General features: G+C 40.8%; 1 protein-coding gene across 1 annotated transcript in view; it reads left to right on the top strand.

Moving 5' to 3' along the window:
- LOC126471464 (rab-like protein 6) overlaps positions 1-21,191 on the top strand; it is a 195,165-nt gene extending 173,974 nt beyond the window's left edge. Inside the window, exons 10-11 of the mRNA XM_050099656.1 lie at positions 12,227-12,450; positions 20,094-21,191. Of these exons, the coding sequence (XP_049955613.1) occupies positions 12,227-12,415 (189 nt within the window). The 3' untranslated portion in view covers positions 12,416-12,450; positions 20,094-21,191. The remainder of the gene's footprint in view (positions 1-12,226; positions 12,451-20,093) is intronic.
- The last annotated feature ends 291 nt before the right edge of the window (positions 21,192-21,482 follow it).

The raw sequence follows: 21,482 nt of genomic DNA on the forward strand, positions 1-21,482 counted from the left end.
CTCGTGCGCCGACTATTACACCACATTCAAACTCTTTTAAATCTTGATAACCTGCCATTGCAGCAGCAGTAACCAATCTAACAACTGCACCAGATACTTGTTGTCTTATATAGGCATTGTCAACCACAGTACTGTCTTCTGCCTGTTTACATATCTCTGTATTTGAATACGCATGCCTATACCATTTTCTTTGGCACTTGAATGTTCAGACAAGTACGTCTTGCACACATGTGACCACTGTCTCTGGCTGCTGTGGCCAGACTGCAGACCACGACTGTGCCTGATGGGAACAGCAACCTGTCATTGGCGGTAGGGATAAGGAGGCAGCCTGGGATTGGGAATAGCAGGGTAGGGGAGAGTGCAGTGCGGCTTGTGAGAGTGTGCAGTGTTGTGCTTGGGACAAGGTAGGGCTGCTAGAGGTGCAGTTGTGTTGTGAGGTTGTGGGAAGTGGGGGAGGGGGGAATGGAAAAGGAGAGAAGTAGGGGAGATGAAAAAGACTAGTGAGTGCATTGGCAGAATAGAGGACAGTCTAACACTGCAGTGGGAATGGGATAGAGGATAGGTAGGTGAAGGACAGGGAGTAGTGAAGGTTGATACCAGAGGTTACAGGAACATAGGCTTTATCACATGGTGAGTTCCCACCAGCACAGTTCAGAAAGTTGGTATTGGTAGGAAGGATCCAAGTGGCACAGGCTGTGAAGCAGTCATTGAAGTGAAGCACATTACGTTGGGCCGCATGTTCAACTAGTGGGTCGTCCAGCTGTCGCTTGGCCACAGTTTGTTAGTGGCCATTCATGTGGTCAAAGAACTTTTTAGTTGTCATTCCCACATAGAAAGCAACTCAGTGGTAGCAACATAGTTTGTAGACCACGTGAGTGCTTTCACGGGTAGTACTTCCTTTGATGGGATAGGTGATGGTGGGAGGATGTATGGGACAGATTTTGCATCTACTTCTATTGCAGGGATATGAGCCATGAGGCAAGGGGTTGGGCGGATGGGTGGAGTAGGTATGGACAAGGATATTGCACAGGTTTGTGTGTGCCAGAGTACCACTGTGGGAGGGCTGGGGAAAGATAGTGGATAGGATATTCCTCATTTCATTACACAATAAATCCTGTTGTGGAATATGGTTCAGATGCACCAGCCCTGGGTGGTACTGAGACACAAGGGGATTTCTCCTTTGTGACCAGACAGGGGGTATGTGGGAGGTGTACAGAAATGGATGCCCCATGCCATGTCTCTCCAGTCACCTCCCATATTCCCACCATCTGGCCACAGAGGAGCACTTCCTATGTGACTCAGCACCATCCAGGACTGGAGCAACTGAATCACATTCTCTGACAGGGTTTTAACTACCTCTCGCCATGCCCTGAAATGAAGAATATCCTACCCACTACCTTTCCCATCCCTCCCACAGTGGCGAACCTACACAATATCCTTGTACATCCCAACTCCACCCCTGCTCCCAACACCCTTTTCTTATGGCTTATATCTCTGCAATACAATTAGATGCAAGACTTGTCCATACATCTTCCTACCATCACCTCCTCCAGTCTCTGTCAGAGGCAAGGCTACTTGTGAAAGCAGTCGTGTGATCTACAAACTAAGCTACAACAACCATGCTGCATTCTACATGGGCAAGACGACTGACAAACTGTCTGACCACATGAATGAACTGACAAACTGTGGACAAGAACAGCTGGACCAGCCACTTGCTGAACATGCTGCCCAACACAATGTGCTTCAGTTCAGTGACTGCTTCACAGCCTGTGCACCATCTGGATCCTTCCTACCAACACCAGCTTTTCTGAATTTTGCAGGTGGGAACTATTCCTACAATATATTCTATGTTCCAGTAACCCCCTGACCTCAACCTTTGCTAGTCCCTGTCCTTTACCTACCTACTCATTTCACTGCTCCCATTCTAATGCTACACAGCCTTCTATTCTGCCAATGCACCCACTAGTGCTTTTCCTCTTCTCTTCTACTTTCCTTTTTCACTACCCCCCTTTCCCCGTTTTCCGACCTCCCAATTGCACATAGCAGTCCTACCCTGTCCCCACCATATCCGCTGCATGCTCCCACAAACGAAGTGGCACTGCTCCTTCTCCTCTCCTTCTATTCCCCCCTCCACAGCTCATGCCTCCTCCTTACCCCCAAAACCCACCTCAGATTGCTGTTCCCATCACCCACAGTTGCTGTCCACAGTTCAGCCACAACAACCAGAGACATTGGTCATGTGCATGCAAAACCCAACTCAGATTGCTGTTCCCATCATCCGCAGTTGCTGTCCACAGTTCAGCCACAACAACCAGAGACATTGGTCATGTGCATGCATTTTCTAGTGTTGAAGAAGGCCTTTCATGTGAAAACTTAAATGTATAGCAGTCTTTTTGCTGTGCCTGTCTGCAGCTTAACATCTCTATATGGTGAGTAGCAATCTATCCTTCTCATAATATTGTTGTTATTCCTTCATGGACTTCCCATTATTTGATTACTATGTACGTATCATAATAGTGTTAAAAGTTTCAGTGGTCATTGTATACTTATTTGCAAAGAATATTTTTAAAGTACTTTTTATTTAATTCTTGAGTTTCTCCCGGCGTATTTGATAATCAAAATATTCACGGGTGTGCTGCCGGTCTATAGTGTCCAACGGGCACAATATTTCGGCGATCATACATGTCGCCATCATCAGGTGAACGGACGGACGGAGCTCCTGTGAACGTGCCGGCACGGAGATCCGTACGCTATGGCTGCTCAGAGGGAACTGGGTTTGGTCTCTCTCTGCTCTCTTTTTATTCCTCTACCGTTAGAGGGGGGAGTTGGTGGAGGTTGTTGTCGCCTTTGGACATTTCCTCCTCTTTTCTGTGTGTTGTTTTTGTTACTGTGCTGTTGTGAGTTGCTGTTTGTTGAGAGTCGTTGTGTGTTCTGTTTCTGTTACTGCTGGAGTAGCGACTTGGGTCTTGCATATCTGCCCCTATGGTGTTCGTATTGCCCAAGGGTGTTTATGAAGTCGTTTTCTGAATTCCGCGCCTTGGCATAGAACGCTTCTGCCAGGGCACGGAATCTTGTTGTGAGTGGCTCTATATCTGCGGCTTCATGCAGGTCTGCCGTGGGGAAGCGCGTGGGGACGTGTAAGGCCCGTCGTAGCGCTCTGTTTTGGACCTTCTGTAAGCGATCTATCGTCGATCTGGCTGCATAGCCCCATACAGGGCACGCATATTCCAGTATCGGTCGAATTAGACTTCGATAGATCGCTACTCCTGTTGCGGGGTCGAGGGAACTGGTGCTGTTCAAGACAGGGTACAGAATCTGCATCCTGGCGTGAGCCTTTCTCCGAAGTTCCTCTATGTGACACTTCCATGTCAGGCGTCTGTCAAGTGTGACGCCGAGGTACTTCGCAGAATTTCTCCATGGCAAGTTCTGCCCCTGCAATCGCAGCAGTTGGTATGGTCTTCTTGGGGGACGGCGTTTCCCATGACGTCTGGTGAGCAGCATGGCTTGTGTCTTCTCTGAATTTATTGAGATGCGCCACTGCTTGGCCCAGTTTTCCGTCCTGTTTAGGGCGGTTTGCAGACGCCTAGTAACCAGGTTCCTGTTTGTCGAGCAGGAGAAGAATGCAGTGTCGTCTGCGTATTGTGCAGTGTGTACATGCTGAGTCGTAGGGATGTCAGCAGTGTAGACACTGTAGAGGACGGGTCCCAGGACCGAGCCCTGGGGCACGCCTGCACTGATTCTTCTCCTGGTCGACAGGGATCCATCGATCTTGACTGAGAAAGTCCTACCGGAGAGATAGTTTTTAACGATTTTGACGATCTTTCCGGGGAAGCCTAGGGTATACATCTTGTGTAATATCCCGGTGTGCCAGACTGAGTCGAAGGCTTTTGCTACGTCTAACAAGACAAGCCCGCAGTAGCCCTTTCGGTTGAAGCTGTCTGTGGCTGCTTCAACCACCCTCATGATTTGCTGTGGGGCGGAGTGTCTTTGCCTAAATCCGAATTGGAATTTCGGCAGAATCTGCTCTCTTGTGATATAGTCCTGTATGGGGGTTAGTAGGAGGCGCTCGTAAAGTTTACTGAGGGTAGGCAGTAGACTAATTGGTCTATAGTGTTGCGGGAACACCGGGTCTTTTCCTGGTTTCGCGATCGCAATAACTTCTGCGTGCTTCCACTGCGCCGGGAATTTTTGTGATCACGTCAGTTCATTAACTATATCGGTCAGGTGGGTGATTGCCAGAGGCGGGAGGAGTTTCAGCAATTCATTTGTGACCTGGTCGTGACCCGGGGTTTTCCTGGTGGGCAGGGACTTGATACAGCGCGCCACATCTTCAGTATTGAAGAGTGGCGTGTAGTCATCATCGTCGTCTGCTTCCAGGAACACGGCCAGTTCTCTGCGGACTGTTGCGACGTGTTCTCTGTCCTGTCTCTGTCTCTGGTCTGAACTGTTTTTCGAACACGTCGGCTAGTGCGTTAGCTTTGTCGATGGGGCTGAACTGCAGTCCGCGTTCGCCATGCAGTGGTGGCATTTTCGCGCGTCTTCTCGTGTACTGTTTGGTGGCTTGCCATAAACTATTGTCTTCTAGTTTGAGAGCTGAGAGTCTTGCCGACCATTGTTGGTTGCGGTACTCATTGAGATCTGCTTCCAGCTCTCTCTGTAGCCTATTGAGTAGCCTCCGTGTATTCTTGTTTCTGGTGAGCTTCCACTCTTTGGCGATCCTGTTTTTGTGCCGTATTTGCGCAAGCAAGTGCGGGGGGAGTTGCCTGAAGCGGGGGGGTCCCACAGGAGGCGGTGTGGCTCCCTCAGCAGCTTGTAGGATCGCTCTTGTGAGGTCGTCTAGTGCCTGTTCTGCTGTCTCTGCAGTTGGAGGCAGGGTCTGGGCAAGTTCAGCTGCTACTGCGTTGCTGAATTGCTCCTTATTGATGCGCTTGTATGTCGCATGCCGTTGAGGGATAGAGAGCCATTCTCCCATATCGACCTCAAAAATCACGGGATTGTGGTCCGACGACATTCTGTTTACCGATGTCGCGGATACAAAGCCCACCAGATTCTTTGTGATGGCTATGTCGAGGACGTCCGGTCTTCCTCCGTTCTTTGGGAAGTGTGTCGGTTCCTCTGGGCCCCATATTTGTAACTGGTGTGTGCGCGCAAGTCGTTGCAGTTGTTGACCAGCTTGATTTCGGTGTCTCGAGTTCCAGTCCGCGTGTTTGGCATTTAGGTCCCCTGCTATTAGTAGTTTGCCTCTAATACGGCTTAGTGCAGCTATGTCGTCCTCTTCTAGTCTTTGGGAAGGGGGGCGATACACTGCAACGACTGTTAGGGGGCCAGTTACTGTGGCCACTTCGATTGCCGCCGTTTCTATTTCGGCTGTATTGGGGGGGTATATTTGGTGGTGTCTGATTCCTTTTTTGACATATACCGTGACCCCGCCTCCGTGAGTGGGTCGGTCGTTTCTGTAACAAATGTAGTTTGGTACAGAAACTCTTAGTCCTGGTTTGAGGAATGTTTCTCCCACTAGGCATATGTCAACGTTTTCTTCCTGTACGAATTCTCTGAACTCCATGGGTTGTCGAGTAAGGTTGTCTGCGTTAAACGCGCATATTTTGAGACCTTGTATATTAGGTCTCCTATCCATGGTGGGGGACGGTTTTTCCTGAAGTGGTCGCTGCTACAGGCGGCGGCCGATTTAAATACCCTCCGCCCGCGGCACGCTCCCTGCGCCGTCCGCGCCCCGCGCCACGGTCACGCGGTGGAACAGATTGCGACGGCGTCTGAGATGACGTCGGTGTGATGGCTCTGTCCGCCGTGGTCGTCACAACTATACGTTTGCTCGATTTACTCTTGATTAATCCAATCGCTGGTTCCCAAGGCCGGCGTGTACCAGATTCCGTGTCAATGTGGCAAGTCGTATATTGGTCAGACGATGCGTACCGTCGAGGATCGATGCCGTGAACACCAGAGGCACACTCGGCTGATGTATCCGAGCAAGTCGGCGGTCGCTGAACATTGTTTGTCGGAAAATCACGCCATGGAGTATGACCGCACGAGGATTCTGGTACAGACGTCGAGATACTGGGACAGCGTTGTTAGAGAGGTCATCGAAATTCGCACCAATGACGACCTCATAAACCGTGACTGTGGCTATAATCTTAGCAAGGCTTGGGAACCAGCGATTGGATTAATCGAGCAAACGTATAGTTGTGACGACCACGGCGGACAGAGCCATCACACCGACGTCATCTCAGACGCCGTCGCAATCTGTTCCACCGCGCGACCTTGGCGCGGGGCGCGGACGGCGGAGGGAGCGCGCCGTGGGCGGAGGGTATTTAAATCGGCCGCCGCCGCGACCAAACCCAGTTCCCTCTGAGCAGCCATAGCGTACGGATCTCCGTGCCGGCACGTTCACAGGAGCTCCGTCCGTCAGTTCACCTGATGATGGCGACATGTATGATCGCCGAAATATTGTGCCCGTTGGACACTATAGACCGGCAGCACACCCGTGGATATTTTGATTACTTTTTATTTAGTTTATTGCCTTCATTTCTTTCCAATTTGGAGCAGGGTTTTTACGTTTTTGGTGTGGTATGCATTCAGTAAACTGAGAAGTCTGAGTCAGTATTATTTAGTGAGACTTATCCAATTTTGTTGGCATGTCCCCACAATGTGCTTATGAAGGTATACGTTGTGAGGATGCTTACAGAGTTACATCGTTCTGTATTTTTAACATGTAGTACCTGGTGTTCAGAAGTGATTTGAAGTCTTTCAACATTATTAAACACTAACAGAACATTGGAATAAAATCCATGACAAGTGCTCCTGTTGAAAAAAAGAACAATGAGGCAAATTATGTCTTGGTAATTTTTTTCAGTTTCATTTGTAATTTTGTGATTCCATTTTGTCTACAGATATTCCATTAAAGATGTTAAACAGTCCTGTTGTCACAAATTCTATAGATAAGATACACATTACAGAATTACCAAATGAATTGTCTTTGCACAAAAACTATACGAATCAGTGCTACATTTATACTGTTAAAACATCTGACTTAAAATTCAAAGTAATTTTGGTGAATGCCAGTTGATTAAATACCAAGATTGTGGTAAAATTATAATTATATTCCTAAAAAAGAATAAACAGTTATGCCTTATCTAATTGCAACAGAGCAGTCTCAGGCAACAAATAAATCTGAATTTTATGCATATATTTCTCTTTGTGAATAATGTATCAAGTTAAATAATGAAAGCCAGTATGCTCTCAGAGTTAAATTTTTAAATGTCATACCTTTGATCTTCTTTGTCCATGTTGCAACAACTGTCCATGCCACTTTTATTCATTTTGTGAGCTGGTGTCTTAACAACAGAAGATGTTTGCTACCAGCAAACTAGCAGCACCTGATTTTTCCCTGCCACCAGAACCAATTGTAACAAACCAGTGCCCATGGTTGAATGCAGTGATTTACTGTACCAAACATTTATTAAGTGTTAGGTGTGTTCTGGAGATATTTAGTCCTCAACATGGAGCCTCTATTAAAATTTCTCATGTGATGCTGAAAAATATGGAAATAAATGCTAATATTTCTTACATATACAGGGTTATTACAAATGATTGAAGCGATTTCACAGCTCTACAGTAACTTTATTATTTGAGATATTTTCACAATGCTTTGCACACACATACAAAAACTCAAAAAGTTTTTTTAGGCATTCACAAATGTTCGATATGTGCCCCTTTAGTGATTCGGCAGACATCAAGCCGATAATCAAGTTCCTCCCACACTCGGCGCAGCATGTCCCCATCAATGAGTTTGAAAGCATCGTTGATGCGAGCTCGCAGTTCTGGCACGTTTCTTGGTAGAGGAAGTTTAAACACTGAATCTTTCACATAACCCCACAGAAAGAAATCGCAAGGGGTTAAGTCGGGAGAGCGTGGAGGCCATGACATGAATTGCTGATCATGGTCTCTACCACGACCGATCCATCGGTTTTCCAATCTCCTGTTTAAGAAATGCTGAACATCATGATGGAAGTGCGGTGGAGCACCATCCTGTTGAAAGATGAAGTCGGTGCTGTCAGTCTCCAGCTGTGGCATGAGCCAATTTTCCAGCATGTCCAGATACACGTGTCCTGTAGCGTTTTTCTCGCAGAAGAAAAAGAGGTCGTAAACTTTAAACCGTGAGATTGCACAAAACACATTAACTTTTGGTGAATTGCGAATTTGCTGCACGAATGCGTGAGGATTCTCTACCGCCCAGATTCGCACATTGTGTCTGTTGACTTCACCATTAAGAAAAAAATGTTGCTTCATCACTGAAAACAAGTTTCGCACTGAACGCATCCTCTTTCATGAGCTGTTGCAACCGCGCCGAAAATTCAAAGCGTTTGACTTTGTCATCGGGTGTCAGGGCTTGTAGCAATTGTAAATGGTAAGGCCTCTGCTTTAGCCTTTTCCGTAAGATTTTCCAAACCGTCGGCTGTGGTACGTTTAGTTCCCTGCATGCTTTATTCGTCGACTTCCGCGGGCTACGCGTGAAACTTGCCCGCACGCGTTCAACCGTTTCTTCGCTCACTGCAGGCCGACCCGTTGATTTCCCCTTACAGAGGCATCCAGAAGCTTTAAACTGCGCATACCATCGCCGAATGGAGTTAGCAGTTGGTGGATCTTTGTTGAACTTCGTCCTGAAGTGTCGTGGCACTGTTATGACTGACTGATGTGAGTGCATTTCAAGCACGACATACGCTTTCTCGGCTCCTGTCGCCATTTTGTCTCACTGCGCTCTCGAGCGCTCTGGCGGCAGAAACCTGAAGTGCGGCTTCAGCCGAACAAAACTTTATGAGTTTTTCTACGTATCTGTAGTGTGTCGTGACCATATGTCAATGAATGGAGCTACAGTGAATTTATGTAATCGCTTCAATCATTTGTAATAGCCCTGTATATCTGCTCACTTTTTTTATCTTTTTACTGTTACTGCCTTAATAGAAACGAAATGTGAGTACAGTACTTTATCGTAAAATTTACAGGTCAAATTTTTTAACATAATGCTACTACATATGACAAAACACTTACCCCACTCTCCACAGAAAAAGTTCCTGTGAACAGCATAGTTTATTTTTCTGATATTTCTTTTTGTATTTTCACAGTTGATAAAAGCTCTTCAGGTTGCCTGTGTGTAGGGTGATATTTGCTCCCTTATCAAATCATTAAAATGGCTTGTAAATATTCATTCAGCCAATGAAAATCTACACTTAAAATTATTTTCTTTCTTGGCTACATTGATACCTCAAAAATATGTATTCCCTATCCAGTACCTTCTAAAAGAAATTGTTTCCTCCTCAGAACTGTAAGATAACACAGTTATCATGAAAATCACCCAAAGTTGACTCTGTTAGTTACTTAATTTTTATGAGCCTTCCCTTTTTCATACATATTAAAGTTTTCTTACTTTGTTCTTCATAATAATGTTATAATTTCATTTTCCATGTAAATGTGTTCCCTTTTACAAAGAACATGTATAACTTTGACAAGTTTCAAAATTAATTCCAGTTTCAAATTACTTTTTAGATAGATTGTCAGCTCGTTTATGGCAAGATTCAGTCCTTGTTTACTGTTTACACAAATTATAACAAATTTTCTCAGTGTTATGACACATTCAGTAAAAATTTCCTCTCTTAATTTTAGTTATTCCTCTGTCATACTTGTGTTGCTAGAGATTGTTCTCACCTATTTTCAAAATACTGAATCACATTCATGTTGCTCTTTTGCAAATAGTCACAGTACTAACTGTAAGACAGTCAGTCAGTTAGGCATACTCATTAGAACATGAACTATGTTACAGAGACACACAGTCAGTTATCTTGTTAGCAAGGACTGTGAAATCAATGTGCCACTCCTCAGTTTAAAACATAAACTATACAATATGCTTATTTTATAGCTGACCAGCATGTATGTGATCCACTTGTGATTTCACATACGAGTAGCCTATCCAGATTTACCACTCATAAACTCCAGCCCTCTCCCGCATCTTGTGATCCTTCATGTTGTTTATAATGTATATGAGAATTTGATCTGACATATATGTATGAAAATATACAGCTAATCATTTACTTCACCCATTGCACTTCAAAATGGCATTCTCAAACTTCTTTAAACAAATGGCTAATAATAACTTCGTGTCACTGTGAAAAAATGTGCTAAAAGGAAGGCGCATGTTAAGTGTAAGGACGAAATTTTGAAGCTGACATTTATCTTGTTTACAATTTTTATTCAGCACACTAGCAAAACCTGTAAGTGAAGTATTAACGTATGAGTTGATGTTGAAGCAAAGGACACTGTTGTTGCAAAAAAATATTGGCCTCCTCAGTCAAGAGGACAAACATGACATGAAAACAGTACCCAAAAAATATAAAACCAAGACAAATTTTAAGTACTTTTTATTTTGGTTGTGTAGGTGCAGATAACTGTATTTGTGAAACAAGTGAAAAGAAAAAGTGTAGTGTGAACAAAACAAGATAGAAAAGTTTTTCCATCCAGAAAATTAAGATAAGGAATCAAATGTGACTGTGCACATAGTATGTTTTCTGGCTCTAAAAATGTTGTTGCAACATTATCACTTATTGTCAGCAAAACAACCCAAAAACTACATGAAACATGATGGCGTGCACTGCAAATGTGAGCTGAGAAATCCATAATTTTGCAGCAATAAGTGAACTTATAACTGATTTACATGCATATAGCTAAAGGCAAAACATAGTCACAAGAATTCACAAAAGAAACCATCATAAAATAACAATCGCAATTAAACCTGTTATGAAATTTGGTTCTGTGACAGCTGTGAACCGTAGAAAAAGCTCTGCATTTAGCAGATATGGCATTTTCCATATGCGCGCATGGTGAACAGTATATTGCATAGAACAAGACAAAATATGTTGTGGTCTCAGTCTAAAAAACTATAAAAATTGAAAATACATTTGTGATTACATTTTTTATTCCAAATTGTCACAATTTACCTGAATGATAATGTGTAAGCAAAGTTGGAAAGTCTGAATAAGGAGGTACAAAACATATAAATGTTATGTAAAAACACAACATTTGTTGACATAAGCAGTTACTTCCTGTCAACAGATTATGGAAGTATGGGAACAAAGTTCACCATGATCACAGTCTAGTAAAAAATTTTCTCATCTCACTGTTCCATCAAATTAGAATAGAACTGAGGACTGCAACAGAAGTGATGTTGTGACTAGTGTTTCTATGTGACAGGCATTGGCAAGATATCTAACAGTAAGATATAATGTAGGACAACCAATCATAGGTCAGTTATTGGTGACAAAAGGCCATCTCAGCAGCAGTCAACAATCAGCTGCTTCAAATGAAAATGATGGAGATAATCATCAAAGAAATAACTTTTTACTCTAATTTGATGCAACATTAAGACAGAACAATTATTTATATATATAAAATGGAAGGATTTTTTTAATTACAAAGGTTTTGGAAATAGTTAATAAGAAGTTAAACAGGCAGTGGGGGTGGTGTGGACAGCGTTCTTCTCAAGATCGAGAATTGTCTCTTTTTAGAAAATCAAATGTATGATGTTCTGTTATTCAAGTGATGTATTGTGGACAAGATCAATGTTTTTAGTGGATCAAAATTTATGTAGTGCACAGTTACAACATGTGTGCATCATAAAGACTAACACTCAAAAGAGACAAATTATCATTTTTGCATTGTCACTTAGAAGGCTTTGCAAATAGAATAAATACATTTTAATTCTTATTGCAGAATTTTCTCCTTCTGTGATTGTTGTTCTCGGGGCACTATAAATCTGTATATAATATTCATTATTTCAAGTTAATGAAATATGTATGACCTACTTGCATTTGTGCTTACTGAATATGTTGGTGTACATGAAATCATATGTTGCTGTATAATTCTGTAGCCATTTCATTTATACTAAGAGTTAGCCACTGTTAATGATGTCCCTGCTCATTTGTAATGTTTCAGAATGAATTGTGATGCACATAGCAAATGAAAATATTGTTGTTCACAACCTCTGTCAATTCATCTTATTCTTTTTTCAGTTTTTGTAACTGGATTAGTATAGATGAACCACCAAATTTATCAGTGACACTCCTATGTTTGAAATATATTTCATTTTAATATTGTCTTAACAATATTTTTTTATTGCTCAGATAATAACATGTTTGATGGTGTACTCTTTCTTTTCAATTAGGGTGATGAAAAAAATGTCAAAAAACACAAGAAAAAACTAAACAAGGATAAAGAACAGAATGAGGATAAAAAGAAGAAAAAGAAATCTAGTAGGAAGCCCCATCTTCTTGAAAATAACAGGGATGAGCTTGAAGAGTTCTTGAATGGTACTGGTGTAATACCAGTTGATGCAGCGTATGAGGCCATCTAGCACTTGTCGTCTGTTATCAGTGAACTACAGAGGAGGTAAGTAATCTCAGGAAACATGAAATAAGTAATTACCTATGCACCCTCCATTACACCATCATGTAAGTCACTTTTTATCTCTTTGAATCCAGCATCAAACTTCTTCATTCCATCTTACGTCTATGAGTGTACGAACCAGAGTATAGCTCTAATGTTTATGATCCCCTGCATTCACAAATTGAATTTTTAGTGGATGTTGAGCTCTTGTTAAAAAAAAGAACTTCAAACAGTTCCTTTTGCAAGGGTCATTGTATACTATAAAAAAGTTCCTGAACCGAGGCGTAGTATCCCTATACCTATAACACTCAGATACACTGTCTGATCAAAAGTATCTAGACACATGTTAGTGGCAGTTAATATGGGACATGCATACCCTTTGCTTTTATGACAGCTTGAACTCTACTGGGGACATGTTCAATGAGGTGTCAGAATGTCTCTGGAGGAATGGCTGCCCATTCTTCCTCAAGAGCTGAACCCAGAGAAGTTAATGATTACAGGTGGGTTATTCATGAACAAGTGGGTCCAAAGGAACAGTTTACTAAAGTGAACAAAAAGACAGAGGAATGACTTCCAAGGAACGGTCATTCACCACTCACTTTGGTCGCGGTTGGTCTCGCTATCAGGAACTGTTGTTCACTGTTCACGTTGGCCAGTCTCATTCCCTCCTCGGTCTCATTCCTCAGTCTAGTTTTGCCATTCCTTGTTACTGAATTGGTCTCATTTGATCAGTTTCATTATTTTTTTGTGTAGTCACTCACTGCTTGTTCCAGTTCAGATTTTTAATAGTGATATAACTTATACAAAAATTAAGTTGTTTGTGATACGTACATATTTTTCAGGCAGCAAAAAGAGAAATCTGCTTACTCTTCATTATTTTGATCAACTTTAGAACACATATTTATCCCAAAGTAAGTTGTTTTCTGTTTGAAGAGACAAAATGAGGCAGCCATTAGTTTCCCCCCTAATTTATAGATCTGCTTTATTTAGGCTATTATTTCTCAGGTGTGGTTTTGTTTCTTTCTGTTACCCCCTAATTTGGTTTCTTTGCACAAAAAAATAGTTGTGCATTATTCTGGCTCTATAGGCAAAGAGGAAGGGGTGCCTCTACATTTGAAATATCATAGAATGGCATAAAATCATGTTTACGTTTCATCTAAAATAATAATGTACAAAAGGAACTTTTTAATGAAATATTTTTTTACTTTTGTGTCAATTGTTATTACTATATTGCTGCATTAACTTTAATAATACAATCTATAAGCCTACTATTTCCTGTGTGAGGCAAATATGATGAGAAAATCACATTTTATTTTAAGAATATGTATTCTTTGATAATGTCTCTGTTTGACACCTGTTTCCATTGGATAACTTACAACTCTTAGCTTAGTAACTAGGTGTTGAGTGTTGATGACAACTTCATTTTCATGTCACTGTGAGGAATCTGTCAGAAGGAACATGTCACTCAAATCAGATCTGTTAAAAAATAATCTTATTTTATTAGAAACAAGCTGTTCAATCCCATTTGTCATAATTTTTGATCATTTCCTACTAGAATACTTATATATTTTTGTCTGTTGATTCTGCTTTATGATTCAGTGTAGTGACTCTTCTCATTTTTGTTTCAGAAGATTAAGGTGACAGAATAGGGGAAAGAAACCATAAATGATTTTTCAGTTTTTTTTACTCATGTGCAGGGTACTGGTGAACTGCTATACATGTATAAAGTTTTTAAAGACTTCTGAAATCCAAACATGGTGCTTTGGCTTATGAAGTGGCACAGAATGATGCTTTGACTTACATACTGGCAAGGAAAATATAAATAGAACAAATTGCAGTCTCTACTTGTTGTTGTAATTCAACTTAATCATGGAACATAAATGTTTTCTGTACGTAAATGGCCTTCACCATCCACCTTGCATGATGGATCCCCTTGGAGCACAGAAAGATGCTCCGCGAGATGGTTCTTTGAAAATGGAATATGTATTTAATTCAAAAGCTGTCAATGTAATCCTCTCATATATCTTACTCCTGCAAGATAAATACAAAGAGATCTTCCTCCAAAATCTTTTCAATCAAAACACATTCACTTCTAAAACTGATCATACTTTATGCTGTTCTGACAGAAACTAATGATTTAACTTAAAAGCCATTCAGCATGAATTTCATGGACATTTTTTTTTGTGCCCATTCTCATAGTACATTAAATGAATGAAATGTGTGTAAAATTATCAATATTGAACTGGTAGTGATTTTTTTTTCAAGTACACGTGTGTATAAAATTTATATTTTAAGTACATTATACAAATTTGCTGAATTGTTGAATTTCATATTTGTTTTACTCTCATCGGTTAATGGCTGCCTGTGCTCACTCAGAAGTTCTCTTTCTCAAATAACTCATTCCGTGCATAAACCTTGGGGCCCCCTTTCTGCTGATGACTGATCAAAAACAGGTTATCTTTTTCAATTGTAAAGATTGCCAAAGCAATGATTTCTGCTATATCATCAAAGTTTTTTTTAAAAAAAGTCTTGTTTCTTTTCACTTATGAAGTTCTGATGATCTCCTAGCATATTTATGTTGCTGCTCCCATTGCTGATACAAAGCTTCTATTTTTACATTTTAGAATGCAGTTTCTCAGCTTCTGTGTTGAAACTCCATGTAGCATGCACAGTTAGATAAAAAAAATGAATGATGAATGAGTAAAAAAGAATGGTTCCCAAAAAGGAATGATCACCAGTGTACTAGTTCCCAAAGATGAATGAGTGTGCCCATCTCTAGCAGTGGTGTTGGATGCAGGAGTCTAATGGAGAATTGACATTCTAACTCATCTAAGATGTATTTCATTTGGTTCAGGATACTCTGGGCAGGCAAGAACAATTCAGGAATGTTACTGTCCACAAACCATTGTCTAACAGATGCTGCTTCATGGCAGGGTGCATTTCATCCTTATAGAAAGTCATCATCTCCAAACTGTTCCTCTGCTGCACACTTTACACACTGCTGTAAAATATGTTCATATCCTTCAACATGTAGTGGTTTCTTAAGCACAATGAGGGGATCACAGCTTAACCACAAAAAATTCTCTCATGCTGTGACGCCTGTGCTTCACTATTGCCTACGTAGTGGCAGGTAACGTTTTCCAGGCATTCGCCAAATCCAAACCCTTCCACCAGTTTGCCACAGGGTATAGTGTGATTCTCTCTTGCCCAGTCATCCACTGTCTGGTGACATCATTCTTTATCTTACCACAATCAACACTTAACATTGATTACAGAAATGTGTTGCTTCTGAGAAACTGCTTGACCATTCTTTTAAACTAATGTACAGCCATTGCGTTAGCCGATCAGCTGGTTGCACTTTGGAACTCGCAAATGATTCCTTCCACTGATAATTTTTTACAGCTGTGTTCTGCAGAGCTTCAGCTGCAGTTTTTCTTTCACATTTCCACTCCACAATCACATCACCAATGGAATGATTTTTTCACTCTGTAGTGGAGTGTGAACTGATATGAAACTTCCTGGTAGATTAAAACTGTGTGCCAGATTGAGACTCAGACTCGGGAACTTTGCCTTTTGCGGGCTAGTGCTCTATCAACTGAAGCTACCCAAGCACAACTCACGACCCATCCTCACAGCTTTGCTTTCATCAATATCTCATCTCCTGCCTTCCAAAGTTCACAGAAGTTCTCCTGTGAAATGTGCTGGACTAGCACTTCTGTAAGAAATGATATTTCGGTGACATGGTGTAGCCACAACCAGGGGGATGTTTCTAGAATAAATTTTCACTCTACAGTGGAGTGTGCTGGACAGGGACTCAAACTCAGGACCTTTGCCTTTTGCGGGCAAGTGCTCTACCGACAGAGTTAGCCAAGCGCAACTTATGACCTGTCCTCACAGCTTTACTTCTGCCAGTACCTTATCTCCTACCTTCTAAACTTCACAGTACTTCTCCTGTGAAATACACAGGACTGCCTGCAAAAAGCAAAGTTCCTAAGTTTGAGTCTCAGTCCAGCACACAGTTTTAATCTGCCAATAAGTTTCATATCAGTGCACACTCCACTGCAGAGTAAAAAATTCACTCTGGAAACATCCACTAGGCTGTTTCTAAGCCATGTCTCTGCAGTACCCTTTCTTCCAGGAGTGCTAGTCCTGCATCTTTCACAGGAGAACTTCTGTGAAGTCTGGGGGTAGTAGATGGGGTGCTACTGGAAATAAAGCTATGAGGACTGATCATGAGTTATGCTTGGATAGCTCAGCTGGTTGAGCACATGCCCACAAAAGGCAAAATTCCTGAGTTCGAGTCTCAGTCCAGCACACAGTTTTAATCTGCCAGGAAGTTTCAGATCACTAACAGTCATCGGTCAACCTGGACAGCATTAGAAGGGTTGAAATATTACTGATTTGTTACACAGGTGACATCCAATGACTGGTCCATGTTCGAAGTCACTGAGCTATCCAGGCGGACCCATTCTGCTATTACTATTTCTCTACTCAAAATACAGTACTTCCCACCTCCTTTTGTATTGGAGAGTCTGCCTCTCATAACATCTAGTGGTCAATTCCACATAACATATGGGTGTCCGAACACTTTTGATCAAATAACATACATTCCATAATCCTTATTTGTATGCATGTTTATTTATTATTGCAAAACATATTTAAATATTTTTATTTTCTGTTACGAAATGCAGCAGCACAGGTTTTTTTCTGCTTACCCACTAAGACAGAAGGCACTCATCTTAAAGATTTCTGCAGAAACACACCTGCCCTGAAACAACATATAATGTTCCTCAACTAAGAAAAGCTGTAAAAGATTTAGTTGCTCTACACATGTCAAAATTTTTTAAGTTTACTGGGTCTGGCTATAACTTCTGAATGAAGAAAGGTCCTTTTCAAAAATTTCTTTATATATTGCCTTTTCTTTATACATTCATTTCCTACGAAGTCCATCACAGCAAACAGTTCCAAAAATGCAAAAACAGAAATTAACAGAGTTTGTAATTAGTCTTTCACATGTACAGCACACTTTCACTCTAGTAGCTAGTTTGAGGTTTCACACAGACCTGACAGCAGCACAGGTTTCTGTTCTGACTTTCTACTAAGACCAGAAGCACTCATCTTAACAGTTTCTGCAGAAACATGCCTACCCTGAAGTGATGTGTAATGTTCCTCAACTATGAAAAGCTGTAAAAAATTTCAACAGAGTGCATATTTTGTAAGTTTACCAGATCTGGCTATAACATCTGAATGAAGAAAAGTCATTACATTAAAGTTCCTTTATATCTTGTTATTTTTGTATACATTCATTTGCTGCTAAGTCCATCCCATCTTACAGTTCGCCACTTGTATGGCACACTTTCACTCTAATAGTTAGTTGAAGGTTTTCACACAGACCTGATACAGAAAGAAACACACATTGTTTTACAGTTTGGAATGCTTACTCTAATACTATGCACATCATCACTTTTGATGTAGAAAGTCCTCTGTTACTATTGCACAGCACACAACACAGAATTTCTCCAAAAGAAATTTGCGGTTCATACAGAAGTAATCTGAAACTTCCATAAACATTATCCACATTTAATCTTACACATTTCCTAATACATCACAGATTCCAAAAGTTGACTGTTACTCATATGTAACAAAATTTAATAGAGGTCCTGGCAACATGACCTCACATCTTGAGAGAAGGCCACCAATTCACGTGCGAAAATCCTCTCCCAGTCCTAATGCACATGAAAGTTCTCTTTACTGATTGGCCAGTTGCCACAGTAGCCAATCAACTTCGCAGCTCATGGTCTTGCGGTAGCATTCTCGCTTCCTGCGCACGGGGTCCCGGGTTCGATTCCCGGCGGGGCCAGGGATTTTTCTCTGCCTCGTGATGATTGGGCGTTGTGTGTCTTTCATCATCATTTCATCCCCATCGACACGCAAGTCGCCGAAGTGGCGTCAACTCGAAAGACTTGCACCAGGCGAACGGTCTACCCGACGGGAAGCCCTAGCCACATGGCATTTCCATTTCTTATTACAATTCATGTACTCGATAGTTTCCTGCTATGGGTCAGTCCCTGTTCCAAAATCAATTTAGATGAAATTACCAAATAATGATGAAATTACCAAATAATAAATCCCCAAAAATCAAATAAAAACAAATTAGCTCCACCTTTAACTATCTGAAGGACTAAAGTAAGTTTAATGTTTCCCGAGAAGCAAAAATGGGCTGCTTTACAGTTATCATTTACTCCCATGTATGTGACTCACATAAGAACTGCACAATCTGATTCCCATGCTCATTCACACCTCGTTACAGTTACAGTGATTTGTACGTGCCACATTTATTCCCTCCTTCACTCACACAGCAAGACAGATCAAAATAACATTATGTAGGAAGAATAATAATAGTAATGAAAAATTAAGTTATTATGTAATTTTTAGTGCTTTCCTAAATGTGTTGTTTACACCATTATTTAAGGATCCAGTATTCAGTCAACCATCTTCACTGATGTCTACAGAAAACACATTAACACGTCACATTCAGTATTTTAGGTAATGTTTTGTATATCAAAATTTATTTTAGACAGAAGGCTGAAATTCATACTGTCATTAACAATTATCATTATAAAAAATTACACAAAGTTTCATCTTGTTCTGGGTATGGCAAAGGGCTGTATTGATTCATAATAATGAAAGAAGTAGTCAACTGTTGTTCAGGTACCTATATGCAAATTGGTTTGAGGAGCAGGCTGATTTGTGTGAACATCTATTACTCTGAGGTCATGACTCATTGCATGTGGCAACTTAGCTCCCATCAGTTTCCTTATAGGTGGTCTATATTGCTATGCCACTCATGGAATATAACCACAACAAACTTGTAAAACTGACACGTTCTATGTCCTGTGGTACATTCACAACATGGATCATTAGAACAAGAAGTAAATAGATTCAGCTGACTACAGGTCCTGCCCTCTTGTATTTCATTCTAATTACAGTCTTATTACATCTCTCGCTGTACTCTCTTTTCTGGATCCTTTCTTTATTCTACTGTGTCTAATGCTCACGGGGAAACCCGTAGTTTTAAACAACTTCCATATTAAAAAGTCAAGTCTCATTTTTCACAGGGCAGAATTGGTAACAGAAACTGATTGCATGCTTTCATTATCGGACACATTGGAATCTTAATGTTGAAAACTCTTATTTAATTTGCCAAAGTTTTCCAAGTCATTTCTTTACTCTTCAGTTTCTTCTGCCTTCACCCAGCCATAGAAAAGATTATCAACTGATTCTATGAATTTGTTGTCATTTCCCAAAATTTTGTAACATTTTTTGTTGTTGTGCTAGTGTGAGTGACTGCACTGCATCTTCACACAGATTATTGGTAGTGATGTACAGATAATGTTCATGATATCTGTAAGTTGTTTAACTCGGAACTTCTAACTGAAACAAGAATCACTACAGGCATTTATTCTGTCAGTGTTAACACTACAACGTGTACGATTTCTTTGAGGCAACTGTATGAACATGATTTACAAACTTAAGTCTGTGTAATTGTTTGTGTCAATTTTTTTTAACAAGATTATATTTTATCACTAATAGCATTAATATTATGTGTTTCTGTTTTCTTCTTCTGTTTCATTGTACAAATGAAGAATCTGATGAGGATCACCTTGCTACGGTGTCCCTGTCGTGGATTGTTCTCTCTGTGGTATGGGCCAACACAGCCCCAGAAACTGACTTACAAAGTGCTGAAAACAGTGACAGCATGTTACTCAGGACATTATCATTTTTCTTTTTTCACCTTTTCCTTTTTCCCATCCTTCCTGCACCCGTCTCTCCCAACTCATTGTTTTGTTTACCTCTCCCCTCCCCCATCATACATATCTTGCTATTCTTTTTGTGCCCTTCTACATTCTTGTGCCCCATCCTCCTCCTCCTCCTCCTCCTCCTCACTACCTTGACCTCCAGTGCCCTCCATAGTGCCAAGCTGACTAGTGCCTGAGTTGTGGAAGTTGTTTGATGCTTTCCTGCGGTGTTTGCCGGATCTTCCCTGCCGTGTTTGCTGGATACTCCCCTTAACTATGCCATTGTAGGCATCCCACTACACATTTGTGAGTAGTATTATGTGAACACAGCAAAAACAGTGCGTTCCTACACACATGCAGTTACTGGACTGGCCATCTGTTGCCTTTGGTGATTTGTGTCATTGCTTATGAGATTGCTACTGCTTGCCTTCCAAATGGTTTCATTTGCACTTATCTGCTCACCCCAATGGCAGATAGTGCTCAGCAGTGTTGTGTCTCCTATTTGACATGGTCTAGCTATACTAGCACTAATTAAAGTTGTGCTGTGTTTGAGTGCTGAAGTGGGAACTGTGCAAAGGCTAGCACTGTGCATGGCCCTGCCCCACACTCCCTGGATCTCCAGTCACTTCTGCATCTACCAGAAGTTGCGTACTAATAATTAGCAGATGAACTGTATATAATTTTGTGTCAAATATATAAATGTTGAGTATGTAGTGTGGTACCATGTACAATGTGTATTTGAGTGAAAGAGTCAATTACATACAAATTGTTGTTGTATGTTCATCAGTTTCATTTGTTTATAATTTTTTATACTGCTTACATTTAGTCAATATCATATGTAAATTTCATAATGTAGATTGAATGAAACAGAAGTGTGCTTCTCAATATTCAATGTATAACATATTTTTGAAAATAATGTTACAATAAAATTGTGATTTTTATGAATATTTAGTTATTTGTAATAACTACATGAAGCTAACTGTATTTAATTGATGTAATATGTGTTACAAATTTCTACTGCAAAATATGAATCAAAATGTGTGTTGTTTTTAGAGACATTTGACAACTAACTCTTTATAACAAACACTTTATCTATCTTATTTATTGGCTATATTAGTTTCAATAGTTTCTATATCATAACATTCAGAATTTTACAACTTACTGTTCTGAAAATGTCATTTACTAGTTGAAATGTCTGAAAATCTCTATAAGTTTGTATCCCCAGTTTGAAGTTCA

This window comes from Schistocerca serialis, chromosome 3 (assembly GCF_023864345.2).
Source record: "Schistocerca serialis cubense isolate TAMUIC-IGC-003099 chromosome 3, iqSchSeri2.2, whole genome shotgun sequence".
In the NCBI taxonomy this organism is placed as follows: domain Eukaryota; kingdom Metazoa; phylum Arthropoda; class Insecta; order Orthoptera; family Acrididae; genus Schistocerca; species Schistocerca serialis.